Source organism: Erpetoichthys calabaricus, chromosome 2, assembly GCF_900747795.2.
Source record: "Erpetoichthys calabaricus chromosome 2, fErpCal1.3, whole genome shotgun sequence".
In the NCBI taxonomy this organism is placed as follows: Eukaryota; Metazoa; Chordata; class Cladistia; order Polypteriformes; family Polypteridae; genus Erpetoichthys; species Erpetoichthys calabaricus.
The window spans coordinates 52,830,568-52,844,887 of record NC_041395.2 but is presented as its reverse complement, the minus strand read 5'-3'; the positions used below and the strand labels follow the sequence as shown (position 1 = coordinate 52,844,887).

General features: G+C 35.1%; 1 protein-coding gene and 1 long non-coding RNA gene across 2 annotated transcripts in view; one reads left to right on the top strand and one right to left on the bottom strand.

The window, feature by feature from the left end:
• The window catches only part of LOC114645894 (uncharacterized), a 44,094-nt gene that overhangs the window by 18,693 nt on the left and 11,081 nt on the right, over positions 1-14,320 (bottom strand). The window contains exon 2 of the long non-coding RNA XR_003715219.2: positions 7,810-7,962. This is a non-coding gene — a long non-coding RNA (uncharacterized LOC114645894). The remainder of the gene's footprint in view (positions 1-7,809; positions 7,963-14,320) is intronic.
• lto1 (LTO1 maturation factor of ABCE1) lies at positions 4,897-13,218 on the top strand. Its single transcript, XM_028793795.2, has 5 exons — positions 4,897-5,093; positions 9,234-9,339; positions 9,863-9,933; positions 10,476-10,593; positions 12,328-13,218. Exons 1-5 carry the CDS (start codon positions 5,035-5,037, stop codon positions 12,394-12,396), a joined length of 423 nt encoding a protein of 140 aa, XP_028649628.1. The 5' UTR covers positions 4,897-5,034; the 3' UTR covers positions 12,397-13,218.

Genomic DNA, 14,320 nt, shown 5'->3' with positions numbered 1-14,320 from the left:
ATCTTAAATAACTTTGTCAAATATTTAACTGGCTTTGCTTTATAAATCACATGTAGAGAAAGTTCTGTCAGAAAGCATTTAACAAAACAAACAGAATCTCGTGTATTTCAGAAATTCACAGAAAGTTATCTTCCATGGGTTAAAAAAGCACCAAAAATGCAGACAAGCCTTTTCTGATAAGAGTGAATGTGTTTTAAATCAATAGACAGCTCCTTCAGATTCAAGAGGTACTGTATGATTACAGCATGCCTATCATGTACAACTCTCATGAGGGGTCAAGGCCCTTAATGTGAAATGCCACCCAAGGATCCTTTTATCTACAGAGTTGATGATCTTTAAAAAAAAAACTCCATGACATAATGCAAATGATCCTGGAACTATCCTCAGTTGAACTCTGCCTTCAAATTACACAGAGTTAATTTATCAGCAAGAAAGCAGCTAAAGTCAATGACAGAAAATCCTTCACTCCAGCAGTGGCATTCAGCACTTTCAGAAAGAATTGCATGCAAGTGACATGTGATAACATATTTTTTTTTAAAATAAAGAAGTCACTTCATCAAGATTCTTTTCTGTAATTATTCTGTCTTTTCACAATCTTATGATCAGGTTACAGATACTGACAATCGAATATGTATATATTACAAATATTTACAAATATGCATATTTGGCACACACCTTTAGCCAATTAAACTTATAACAGCATAATATATTACAAATGTTCACATCTGTTCATATTTACTTATAGATAGTGTGAGCATAAGTAAGATACCATGTTGGAAACAGGAACAGAACTGAACTTGCAATGCTAAAAGTCTCCCTTGCTTGTCAAACATCTTATGGTCATACTGCTTAGCAGAGTGTTTAACTGAGATGTATATTTTATATAGTATAATTACACAACACACATAATCATTTCTAATTGGTTTCAGGTGATGGCATCAGTGTTACAGTGATTATTGGTGCCTTCTGATCCCCACAAACCAATGCCATGCTAGGTCATGTGATGCCTCTAAATTGGTCTGGTGAGGGAAAGTATGAGTGTACACATGACTGTGTCCTACCAAGGACTTATGTTCAGGTGGCCATCAATGGTAGGGCAAGACCATGTCACCTTCATTCTGAACATAATAATGTTAAGAAAGAAAGCAAAAAACCTAATCTTGGCATGATAAGAAAATAAGAACCATTTTGAGAACAGGCCATTCAGTGCAACAGAGCCTGTCCATTACTATTTGTGTAACTTCTGCATAGCATTGTCCAGTTCACTTCTGTTTCTGGTAAAATGCAAAACACTGAGTGATTTGACCCTATATTACAGATTTCTTCCAGTTATATAAATCACTTGCTGACAGATTATGATAGTATTCTGATGCGAGAGACAGAAAGTACCATTAACACTCTATACTGAAGGTGAAAAAAGAAAAAACTTAAGTGCCATTGCTTGAGTAGCACCGCCACCTGGTGGTAGAAGTTAGTAACTAGCATCTACAACTTTTTACTAATCTTGTGCACACATACTTTTTTTTTTTTTTTTGTTCTTTATTTCGCCTTATACAATTTCTTGTATTAGGAATTTGTTAGTTTTCACATACCCCTTGGGGTCAGAGCGCAGGGTCAGCCATTGTACAGCGCCCCTGGAGCAATTACAGGTTAAGGGCCTTGCTCAAGGGCCCAGCAGAGTAGGATCTCTTTTGGCAGTGACGGGGATTCGAACCGGCAACCTTCGGGATACCAGCACAGATCCTTAGCCTCAGAGCCACCACTCCGCCCTACTGTACTGTAAATAGAAGCTTTTGTTAGCTCAGTGCTCTATTTCATTATGCTGTAGCATTTTTTGTTTGACAATGAGTAAGTATTATTAACTTATGTTCTGTGCATTTTTGTTTCTATTTGCTAAGCTTTTTTAACTAAAAATATGCATCATCTAGAGTTAATCTAGTTATGCACTTAAATAAATAAATACATACATACAAACATATATACATACATACATACATACATACAGTACATACATACATACATAAATAAATAAGGAATAATATTTCCACACTGAAAAAAATAGAAAAAAAATTCAGAGACAGAGTTTTCCAGCTGTACAGCCTTTATCTGGAATGCTATACAGCCAATTAATTTTCTATTTTTCCATTGTACAAATATTTTTTACCTATTTTTAAATATGTATAGCTCTGTTCTGCTTTTGAACTCACTTAAACTACACTACCTGGTCAAAAAGAAAAGGTCACACACTTTAATATTTCGTTAAACTGGCTTTAGAATTTGTCATGGCATTGGTTCAATGCTTATGCAACATCTTAACATCAACCCCTCTGTAAAGTCTTCTCCACCATATCCTAAAGCATTTTAGTGGGGTTAAGGTCAGGACTTTATGGTACCTAATGCATGTGTAAAAATGATTCTTCATGCTCCCATAATCACTCTTCACAATTTGAGCCCAATAAATCTTGGCATTGTCATCCTGGAATATGCTCATTTGGTCAGGGAAGAAAATGGTCATTCAATAGATAGATAGATAGATAGATAGATAGATAGATAGATAGATAGATAGATAGATAGATAGATAGATAGATAGATAGATAGATAGATAGATAGATAGATAGATAGATAGATACTTTATTAATCCCAATGGGAAATTGATAGATTCAGGTACTCAGCTGACTTTGCTATATTACTGCATAACGTGCTGCACAACATTGATCAGACTAATTGACACAGCCCCGGATCATAACACAGCCTCCAGAGACTTGTACACTGGGTACTATGTATGTTGGATCCAACACATCGCTCTGAAACTGGGTAAATCTGGTCTCATCAGAGTACAGTTCCTTCTTCCATTGCTCCACATCCCAATCTTTAGGCCCCCCTAGGAAACTGAAGTCATTTTTTCCTGATTACACTCAGTAACAAGTGGTTTACCATGAGGGGTCAAATAGGCCATAAATTACAAATTTTTGTGCAAAATCTATGGGTTTTTCTGTGTACACTTCTGTCAAAATATTCCACACAAAAGTATAAAAGGTGCTTCAATTTACATGTTTAAAGTCTAAATATTCTTAATTTTAATATACATTTGTCTTTTTTCACCGTAGTAAAGGATAAAAAAAATCAAAAATAACATCATATTCATAATCACTGACCTTGAAATATTCTAAAATTATATGCCACATGATTATTTTTGACATTTGTAATTTTTAACGTTATGAGAGTGGATTCTGAGAGGTCTAGGACCACCGGTAAAGAATCAAATATCAAAAATATTTTCATGTTCGTTATCAGCAACATCGAAATAGCATAAAACGACACTGCACATGCCTACATTATCAATCCCCATTGTTTCAAAGTCTTATGAAAAGAAGTAATTTTGACCCCTTGTATCCCATTAGGGTCAGGTGAGCTCCTCGGGTCACTTGATGTGACATGCACAATCGAATCCTTCTAGTCATTTTTGCAGAAGACATCTATTGTTTTACTCTTTATTTATAGGGGCGTAATTTCCAGCACAAAAATGTGGTCTAACATTCCTAAAGAATTAGGTTGTTTCGGTTCTAGAGGGATAAAAGTAAGGATAATCCCAAAAATCTCAGCATTAAGACAAGTCGAACATTTATTTTATATGTGGTAGTGATATGCAGTGAACGAACGACCTTGTTCTTTTGTACTTGTCTTGGTCTCTGAACAAACGTACTGGTTCACTGACATTAAAGAACAAATCTTTCCGAGGCATGCACATTTTATATTGCATTTAGCGACAGTCTGGAGCTATCATCTTAACTTCACCTAAATAGCTGCTGTTTTCGGAACATAGCCTATCAGTAAACTGTTTCAGTAAAACAGTCATGACGACAACTAGCCAATGACTGACTTGATAGATGACACCAAGCACCGCAAATTGATCAGTTCACTCTGACTGAGTGACTATGACCATCTCAGTACACTGACTGATTGACTGAACCAGTATGCCCCCTACTGATCTTGAGAACCATTGCAAGTTGGTTCATGAAATGCAGATAAGGTCCTCACAGTACAGTACACTGAACTAGTTAACCAAAAGAATCAGTTCATGTGCTGAACTGAGGAACAAATTGCAGACGAGTGACTTGCAATACACTGAATCACAGTTCAGTTCACTGATGATATATGTACGGCAGATTGCATCAGAAATGATGGGATAAAAAACAAGTAAATTATGGGAGATTAAAACTAAAATAATTTTATTCAGTCATATTTCGATGTTTTAACAGTTTTATCATGGTGTGTGCACTAAGGTTGTACTTGTATGACTTTGTTAATATTGAAATTTTATTTATTGTCAAATTCAATAAAGATTGTTATTATTATATTACTATTATTATGTATGAATTACTTATTTTGTTGCTTGCGTTTTATGTAGTTTGTATTGTTTGGTAGGTAAAGTTGTTACACAGTTATGATACTATTCTACAGTTTAAACTAGAATATAGCTTGTTGTTTTTGAAGTGAACAAATCAGTGATTCTGAGATTCGAATCATTTTGGTGAACTCAATGAAATGAATCGAATCACTAAAATGAATTGTTTTGCACCTCACTAATGTAGTGGGGTACCGGTAAGTCAGTGAAAAAAGTGATTTCAAAACGTTCAAAAGTAATAATAATAATAATAAATTTTATTTATATTGCACTTTATAGTAATTCTTATACACTTTATTTAATGTGATGTCCTTTATGTTTGCTTCACCGTGAGGTACTTTAAACCACGTATTTCATTGTGTCTTAGCGCTGCTAATCTAGTACATTGCTGCGGTCGATCACTGTTTAATTTTCAGGAAATTGTTTTCTACATCAAACCAAAAAACGTGCAAACAGTAAGCACTGTATCTTTAAGAGACTGCTGCTATGTATTCCAACAATGCAAAGCGTGGACAGGAAGTTGTAGTTGTTTGGAGGCACGTGATTGTCCTCGAAGCCGGAAGAGAAATTATCTTCGTCGATAGAGTTGTGTTACCAATAAATGTAATTATTACAGTGTTGTTTTGGACATGGCTGGTCCAAACAGAAGCGATGATTTGTTCGACAGCATCTTGATGGCCGATGACAGGTAAGTGGCGTTAGCTGACATGTTTTAACAGTTTCGTGAAACTGTAACACAGCGTTCAACAGTGCAGTGTAACTTGTATCTCATTTTTTAAATACTGCACCTGATCATCATTTTTTCTGCTTCTCATAATGCTTTCGAAATAACTAATTTCGACAAAGCTGTTAGATACTTATTTGCTAGTTACGTCGTTGCAATTGCACTTCGCTCATTTGAAAAGTGTTGTTTTATGCGGGTGTGGAAATCTGTAAATTTGAGTTCTAAGTTAATATATCCTGACCACACCGCGAGTTGTGAAATCAGCCATCGTGCTGGTTTAAAATTTCACTGCAAACGTTAAGGACCAAAAATAGGATGAATCCAGTAATAATAATAATAATAATAATAATAATAATAAATATTATTATTAGTTATTTACATTTACTGTTGGATCCATTGATTCAGTTTTAAGCTAGAGGAATGTTGGAGTTTATTCACTTAATAAAAAGTACAATATCAAACTCCTTGAAGATCGGGGAACATGGACTTTCTGCACATGTCCGGTGTATTGCTCTGCTGAGGACTTTGTGGCCATTGTTTTGGAGTTTTATATACCTGTAAATGAACTACGACTTATTTTCGGTAAGCAAAACGGTTATTCACTAACTCCTCCTGAAACTGGTGAAAATGCTTTCTTGGTACTTTTAAAACGGTATACTGTACTGTAGAGAGGGGCTTCAATATGTCTGATACACCTGAAGCAAAAACCTTGCCAACATTTAAGAAGTACCTGGATGAGCTATTGAGGCAAATTAGCTGAACAAACGAGTTCAGTGGATTGAATGGTATCTTCGTTTGTTAAACTGCTTAGGTTAATGGTTGCAGGGAGCAAGTGTTAACGGTTTTGGAACTCAAGACGAGAACAGACACGATAGGACGAGATATCTATCTATCTACATATTCAGTCTGGTATAGTTTAGCAGTGGTTCCCAAACTCTGTCCTGGGGAACCCCACCCCTGGCTGCAGTTTTTGGTCCAACCAACTTCCCTTTTTCATTGGCCACATAACGTCATTAAATGATTCAGCATTTCTCACTTTGTGTTTGGGATCAATGAAAAAATCACAAATCTAAGTTTGGTAGATTTTTACTGAAAAGTACTAAGCAGTTATATGGGAAATGTGTTTTTATGTTAACAGCTATTTTCGTCTTGATTTACATTCTGCTTTTCCAGGTGTTCTGATTATTTAACTGATTATTTACTTATTAGTGGGTGTGAATCTCAAGTACTTGGACCTTTCCTCATTCCAGTTTCTGCTTTGCTTGTTGTCATTATTTGGGTTAAATAAAGAGAACAAACTACACAGAAAAAGGAGAAATAATAGGAAAACAGTAAAAGACAATTAAGCATTTATATCTTTAGTATAAATACATTTCTACGTATGCTGTAAATCTAAAATCCATACTGCTGTGGTATTCTGTGGTGTGCTGGGGAGGCAGCATTAAGAGGAAAGATGCCTCACGCCTGGACAAACTGGTGAGGAAGGCAGGCTCTATTGTTGGCATGGAGCTGGACAGTTTAGCATCTGTGGCAGAGTGAAGGGCGCTCAGCAGGCTCCTATCAATTATGGAGAATCCACTGCATCCACTAAATAGTATCATCTCCAGACAGAAGAGAGCTTCAGCGACAGACTGCTGTCACTGTCCTGCTCCACTGTTAGATTGAGAAGATCGTTCCTCCCCCAAACAATATGCGACTCTTCAATTCCACCCGAGAGGGTAAACGTTAACATTTAACATTATACAAAGTTATTGTCTTTTTTTCACCTGCATTATTATCATTCTTTAATTTAATATTATTTATTGTATCAGTATGCTGCTGCTGGAAAATGTGAATTTCCCATTGGGATTAATAAAGTATCTCTATCTATCTATCTATCTATCTATCTATCTATCTATCTATCTATCTATCTATCTATCTGTCTATCTGTCTATCTATCTATTCTGAATGTAGAGTAAGAGAAGTGAAAAGAAGACTAGCTGATTAAATGAGATCAGTTGTTATTATTAAGACTAATTGTGAATTTGGTTGGAACAAAAACCTGCAGCCACAGGTGATCCCCAGGACTGAGTCTGGGAACCACTAGGTTAGAGTGATCCGTTAACCCTTTGTGTCATTTTGGATACTTTTAAAAAAAATACGTGTATCGGGGGATTAAGTAAACTCGCTGTAGAACTTTGGGTGTATAACTTCAAAGAAATGTTACAAGTAACTAGTCGCTACTTAATGTTTCAAGTTCCTGGTCTGGAATGTATCCAGATTGTGCAACTCTCATATGCCAGTCTTTCACTAATCCTAGGAGCCGTTTTAAGATGATGGTTTAGTTCACAGTGATGTCTGTTGTGGTTAAGTATATAATACAACTTATTTTTTATAGTGCTTTTCACTAAATGCAGGTGCAGAACTCTGTGAACGTATTCTTAGGTAAGATGCAAGCATAGATTATCCTAATTACTAAATATGCAATTATTACATATGAAAATGCAGATTTGTTATAACACAAAGAAAACAAATTAGAATCCGATTAAGCATAAATGGAAACCAACAATATCTGTCCATGAATTAATTGTTGAACTATAGCCAGATAACAATGGAGGGTATTAATATTGTTAAAGAGTAAATCAAAGACAAAGTCAGATATGGTGACAGACCTGGGACCCTCGGCCAGTTAGCTGCCTACCTCGTCCTGGGCATTATATAGTTCAGTCTGCTGGCCGCTCAAACTGAGAAGAGAATCTTTTCATTCAGTGATCCCAGTGTACCTTTATCTGAGATGATTTTTCCATATGCAGGAGAGCAGCAAAGCAGTGGCACCAAGTGCCATATCCAGATACTAACAAGAGAAGCAGAATAGAGGTAGGTTAGTAATGGTTTATATATATTGTATTACTTAAAATTTCTGTATAAATGACTAAAAAACAGAGATGCAGAACAGACTGCTGTCACTGTCCTGCTCCACTGACAGACTGAGGAGATCATTCCTCCCCCACACTATGCGACTGTTCAATTCCACCCGGGGGGTAAACGTTAACATTATTCAAAGTTATTGTCAGTTTTTACCAGCATTTTTATTACTGTTTAATATTGTTTTTGTATTAGTATGCTGCTGCTGGAGTATGTGAATTTCCCCTTGGGATTAATAAAGTATCTCTCTCTCTCTCTCTCTCTCTCTCGCCTCTCTCTCTCGTGCGCGTGCCTCTCTCTCTCTCTCTCTCTCTCTCTCTCTCTCTCTCTCTCTCTCTCTCTCTCTCTCTCTCTCTCTCTCTCTCTCTCTCTCTCTCTCTCTCTCTTTCATTCATTCATTCATTCATTCATTCATTGCCAGGGTATGCTACAGAAAAGTACTGTGAATTCATCCTGGATTTGAAAGCGGAGACAGATGTGGCATCTCTTATATTAGCAGTCACATCATTCAGTAGCTTTAAGCTTCACCGCACCATGTTATTTTTTATTAATCCTTGGAACCTTACATAGGTTGACATCTTCAGATCTCAGCTTGTATATGCTCTGGTTTGTAAGTAATGATTAGTAAGCAGAACCTTGGCCATTTAAGGCATTATATGTAAAAATGAAGATTTTGAAATCTGCTGTAAGTTTAACTGGGTTGAATGTGCAAGGACTTGAGAACAGGTTGTGTTTTTGTATTTTCTGGTTCTTATAATAATTTTTTGCTGCAGCATTTTGAATTAACTGAAGACTGCATAAAAAAATTATATGAACAGAAATTGAATAGCACATGTGTCCATTATATTAGAAAAAAAATCATGAATTCTTTTCCCAATATCATGCATATTTAGAAAGGCCTTAATTTTTCAATATTTTTAAGATGGAAAAACATGTTTTAGATATGTTTTGCAATGTGTGTTTTAAATGAAATGCTAGTGTCAAAGATGCCTCCAAAACTGTGTTGATTCAGTAAAAGTAATGTAATTTTAACTGAATTGCATCCAAAATTTTTTTTTCCATTTTGTGATTCGGAATTGTTTGATACTTTTTAGTGTAATGTATCTTAAAAATTTCAAGATCCCCTTTTATTTATCAGTACAGATTATCTTCTCTTCCTATGTGGGAAAATATAAAGTTTTATGATATTGTTCATTTTAGATTCCGTGGGGAGGGCTACATGGAAGGTTTTGAGGAAGGTGAAAGAATTGGAATCATTGAAGGGAGATGTCACGGGGCAGTTCATGGCGGAAAAGTTGCATCTGAGGTAAGCTTTGTATTAAAAGTGAGATTATGCAGATGCGGTATTGTGTTGTAAAGGCTTTGACATATATACATCAGAACATTTTTGAACGTTTATATTTTTTAGAGGTGTTTCCTCCTTGCAACACAATAATGGAAACGGCAGGTTCAACAAAAAGATGTTTGTTTTACACTAATGTCATTTGTGATTGTATATTTTTAGTAAGGAAAAACTGGTGCTTTTGTATTTTAGTACAATCTTTCCTTTTAATATTTTTGCTAGTTTAGTCATTCTTCCATTCCAGTTGCTGAATTATGTAAGAACTTATTTCAGCAATATGACAGTGTACCAAAGACCACTTTGTTTCATCAATTGTTGATGATTGAGACAAATTGCCAGTTAAGTAATACTAACTTCATTTATTTTGTCATCTCAGAAAAATCTGATGCACCTATGGCAGTTTTCATGGTTTTCGAATACCCATTGAATGATCATGCATTTCTGTTTATTTCTGTATTTAAAAAGTGTGCTTTTCCTTTTTAAACAGGTGGCATTTTACTATGGCTTTGCATTTACCTGGAAATGTCTTCTTCAGAACAGCACTGATGTAAAAGCTGGGTAGGTGAACAAAGTATTACTTATTTACTTAAATTGCAAATGTTTAGTTAAGTGTTTTAATGAAAAAGATACTTTTAGCTAAAATTCCATACCAAATAGGTAAATACCCTGTCCTAGATTGTTATCTTCTTTTCACCTAACGCTGCCAAGGCAGGCACCAGGTTCATGCTACACTAAATTGGATATGTGTGTTGGATAGTGGGATGAATAATTATTTAAATTTTGCATGCAAAATGTTTTCTTGTCTATATGAAGATAGAAGAGGTCTGAATAAAGCACACTTAGGTTTAATGGATTATTATTTTAAAATGTTTGCATATGTGTTGACATAGATATTCAGTGTATACTTTTTCAGTTATAATTTACTGCAGTTTTAACATCTTGCTAAATGAATTATTGTATAGCTGAAGGGTCTGTGTATATATTGTGGGTAGGTTATGTATAAATTTCTTTATGTATAAATAAGAATGAGTTTAATGTTCTAGTGTATTGTATAGTGTAAGGGTGTATTTTTGCTAATAGTGGACTTTAATATGCCCTAGAAAAAGACTGAAGACTTTAGAAACACTTATTGGAATGATTCAGAGTTTTTCACACAGTGACCCAGCTAGCACAACACTACAAGATGACCTTGACAAAGTCCGGTCCAAGTTTCGACAGGTATAAGTATCTTCTAGTTACTAAAACATTTGAAACAGTTTTTAATTAATGCACTTTCCACATTAGGATTGTATGAGAATTTGTTTTCATTACATCAGAAGATTATGACATTGTGTTTTCATTTTATTTAAAAAGTCAAATTAAATATATCACTTTGATCTTATTTGTTTTGATATTTTCCTGCAGTATTTCTTCATAATGTGGTCCTCCCTTCCCTAATTGCTAATGAATGTGATTACCCATGTTTAAGGACAGTGTTTTATTAGTGAAGAAATTTACTACAAAATGCATATTTCAGATTATTGCATTTAATATATTGTGATGAAATGGCTTGGAGCAGACAAAGAATAAATGAGGCATTTTGGTAACACTTTGTTAAAATGTAATTTAAGCAAAATTTTTGGAAAATAATATCTGTATTTATTAATATATAGTGAGCTGCTTTGTGTACAAAATAACTGTTTTTGATTTTATGTCATTTTGACTGTAGTGTAAAAAAGGTTTTGACTGGTGTAGGGTGTGTTACTGAGTGGGTTGAATTTAGAAGTAGGGTACAGGGCCGTGTGCAAATTCTAAACAGGAATGCAAGTGGTTACTCAAAGTTAAGAGTTTATTTTTATTGAGTAGCACCAAACCTTCATTCTGGTAAGTCTTTATGTGTTTGTTTGGTAAAAATCTCCAAACTCAAAATAAAAGTTTGTAATAAGAAACTCTTTATAATGTCAAATAAAATAAGAATGTTTAAGTTTTCTGCCAGGGCTACCCAGAAACTTTTTTCTTTGCTGGTAATTTAATTGTAAAATTGTTACCACACGCTCTTAAGCCAATATCACATTACATAACTTTTAATCAGAGGGCATGTCAAACTTGACGACTGTGGTTGCTAATTCTGTCGCTTAAGTGTCAGATTACATGACTAGAAATCACAGAGTTATTCGATGACTGTGTCATGACTTTCCAGCACAGTTTTCACTTTTTGTGACAGCCAATAATGTGCTGTCTGATGGAGCCGGTGCCTGTTTGAAGTCTTTACAGGTAGGGTGAGTTCGACAGTTACAGTCTCTGTTGACAGCCCCCCAACCCCCCCTTCTGTCAAACAGGGACAAAACATTCTTGTTCCTTATTGCTCAAAGTTGCATCATATGCATTTTACTTTAGGGTGACTGCTTGTTATCAGCTCTCGCACACACACACAAGCCTGCCCATTCAACATAAGACCACATCAAACCCGTGTGAATACACCTCACAGTTTTGTAATTGACTGGCATTGTAAAACCCAACGTGCACACATTTCTGAATATCTTTTGGTTTGAAACACATAGCACAGTATAACTTCATTTTAAAGGCCAACTGAGCATGCAACAGAAAGCCGATTAGTTTGTGATACTGCAGTAGCAAACGGGACTTTCCCAATTAATTACAGAATATTTCGCTGATACTTCCTCCTTATTTTGACTACAGGAAAGTACTGCAAAATTGTTCAAGTACCATAATACATAAAATAAGGATATTTTATCTAGGTTAGGAATAATTCAGCATTTTTGTATTATTTAAGTGAACCCATTGGTCCATTGTATCTTTTTCTTACTTCTGCCTCTCAAGTGTGTAACAAATTTTGATATTGGCCATGGAGGTATTGTTTATTTCTGTAATCTAATAACATGCGAGGTATGTGTGTGATGAGTGTAGCAAATTGATATATGTAATTAAAGATAAAATTCTTGCATTTTTCAGGTTTGTTCTCTTTTTAGTATCCCTGCAGACTTCAGGCAGTGCTTTGAGCATTCTGGAGTGTCTTTCTGACTTGAAATCTATTCTGCAAGAACAGTATAAGCAATCTGTCTTAATTTGTGTTTCAACTGACCTTCTGACGCTCAAGTAATGCAGAAAAAAGATTTTCATTGAAGATGTGAATTTGAGAGTGGAAGCCAAATGTTTTTAATACTTTAATATGGACTATTCAGGAAGAAAACAATTTGCAGAGAAACATGCTTGTGTGCCTGTAGTCTGATAAGATTATTTATTTCTTATGCACAAGTGTCTTAATATAACTTTTGTGAAGTTAATGTAACTTGAACTGTTTTCTGTTTTTTGAATGTTTTTATTAAACTAAATTGAAAAATACTATTGAAATGTCCACTTTCAGATGTTCTCTCATCTTCCTAGCAGCAAATAAGTATATGTATGACAGTAGCAAAAGGAACTGTGATGGTGTGAGGTATACAGACAGATGATGCAAAGATCTGGTCTGTTCCTGAGTCATCTGTTTTGGACTTCACCTTTTTATTTGCATTGTGTGCTGCATTCATGTAATGCTACTTTACACCTCTGCACAGTCAAAGACATGCCATGGTTGATACTCTAATCAAATCAGCCATTGTGCACTTCTATACTATTAAGCCACTTTTGCCCAAGTTAAATCAAGGATGTCGAAGCAGCTTCTTACTGGTTTATTTTTTCACAACTGCTTTGGATTCTAGCATATTGTGGTGTTCTTGCTAACTGCAATGATATGCAAGATGGAAAGGTGGTTGAACATTAACTAAATGACAATTAAAAAAAATACTTTGGTGTAAAATTGTCAAAAATAAATGTCTGTTAAAATATAGATACCATGCCTATAAAGAGTATTCATCCATTTGAAATTTTTACATTTTGTTATAGAACAATCCCCCCTAAAAGAATCATGGTAAATCACATGATTATGTAACAGAGATACATAGAACTTATTCCAGACATAAGCACTTACTTTGTTTGTAAATGTACTCTTCAAAAAAAAAAAATAGTAACAGTGGAAACTGTTGTGCATTTCCTTAAGGCACAGCTACCTGTAGTTGTCATTGATTGTGTCTATATATCAACTTTTTGATGTAAGTAAATTATTGCTTAGTAGAATGTTCCCATATAGTGTTTGTATGAAAAAAATATTGTGTGCAGCGGGGGGAAATAAGTATTGAATGCATCAACATTTTTCTCAGTAAATATATTTCTAATGGGACTATTGACATGAATTTTTCACCAGATGTCTGTAACAACCCAAGTAATCCACATATACAAAGAAATCAAAACAAATAAGTCAATAAAATAAGTTATGTGTAATAAAGTGGAATGACACAGGGAGTAAGTATTGAACACGCTTACTGAAATTTATTGAATACATAGTAGAAAAGCCTTTGTTGGTAATGACCGCTTCAGGACGCCTCTTGTATGGAGAAACTAGCCACATGCATTGCTTAGGTGTGATTTTTGGCCCATTCTTCCACACAAACTGTTCAAATCTTGAAGGTTCCAGGGGTCTCTTCTGTGAACTCTGATTTTCAGTTCTTTCCATAGATTTTTCAATTGAATTCAAGTCAGGTGATTGACTGGGCCATTCTAGCAGCTTTATTTTCTTTCTCTGAAACCAATTGAGAGTTTCCTTGGCTGTGTGTTTGGGATCATTGTCCTGCTGAAATGTCCCCCCTCATTTCATCTTCAGCATCCTGGTAGATGGCAGCAAATTCTTACTGAGAATGTCCCGGTACATTTCTCCATTCATCCTTTCTTCAATTATATGAAGTCTGCTAGTACCATATGCAGAAAAACAGCTCCATACCATGATGTTCCCACCTCCAAACTTCACTGTTAGTATGGTGTTTATGGAGTGATGTGCAGTGGCATTTCTCCTCCAAACATGGTGTGTGCAATGACAACCAAAGAGTTCAATTTTGGTCTCATCTGACCAGAC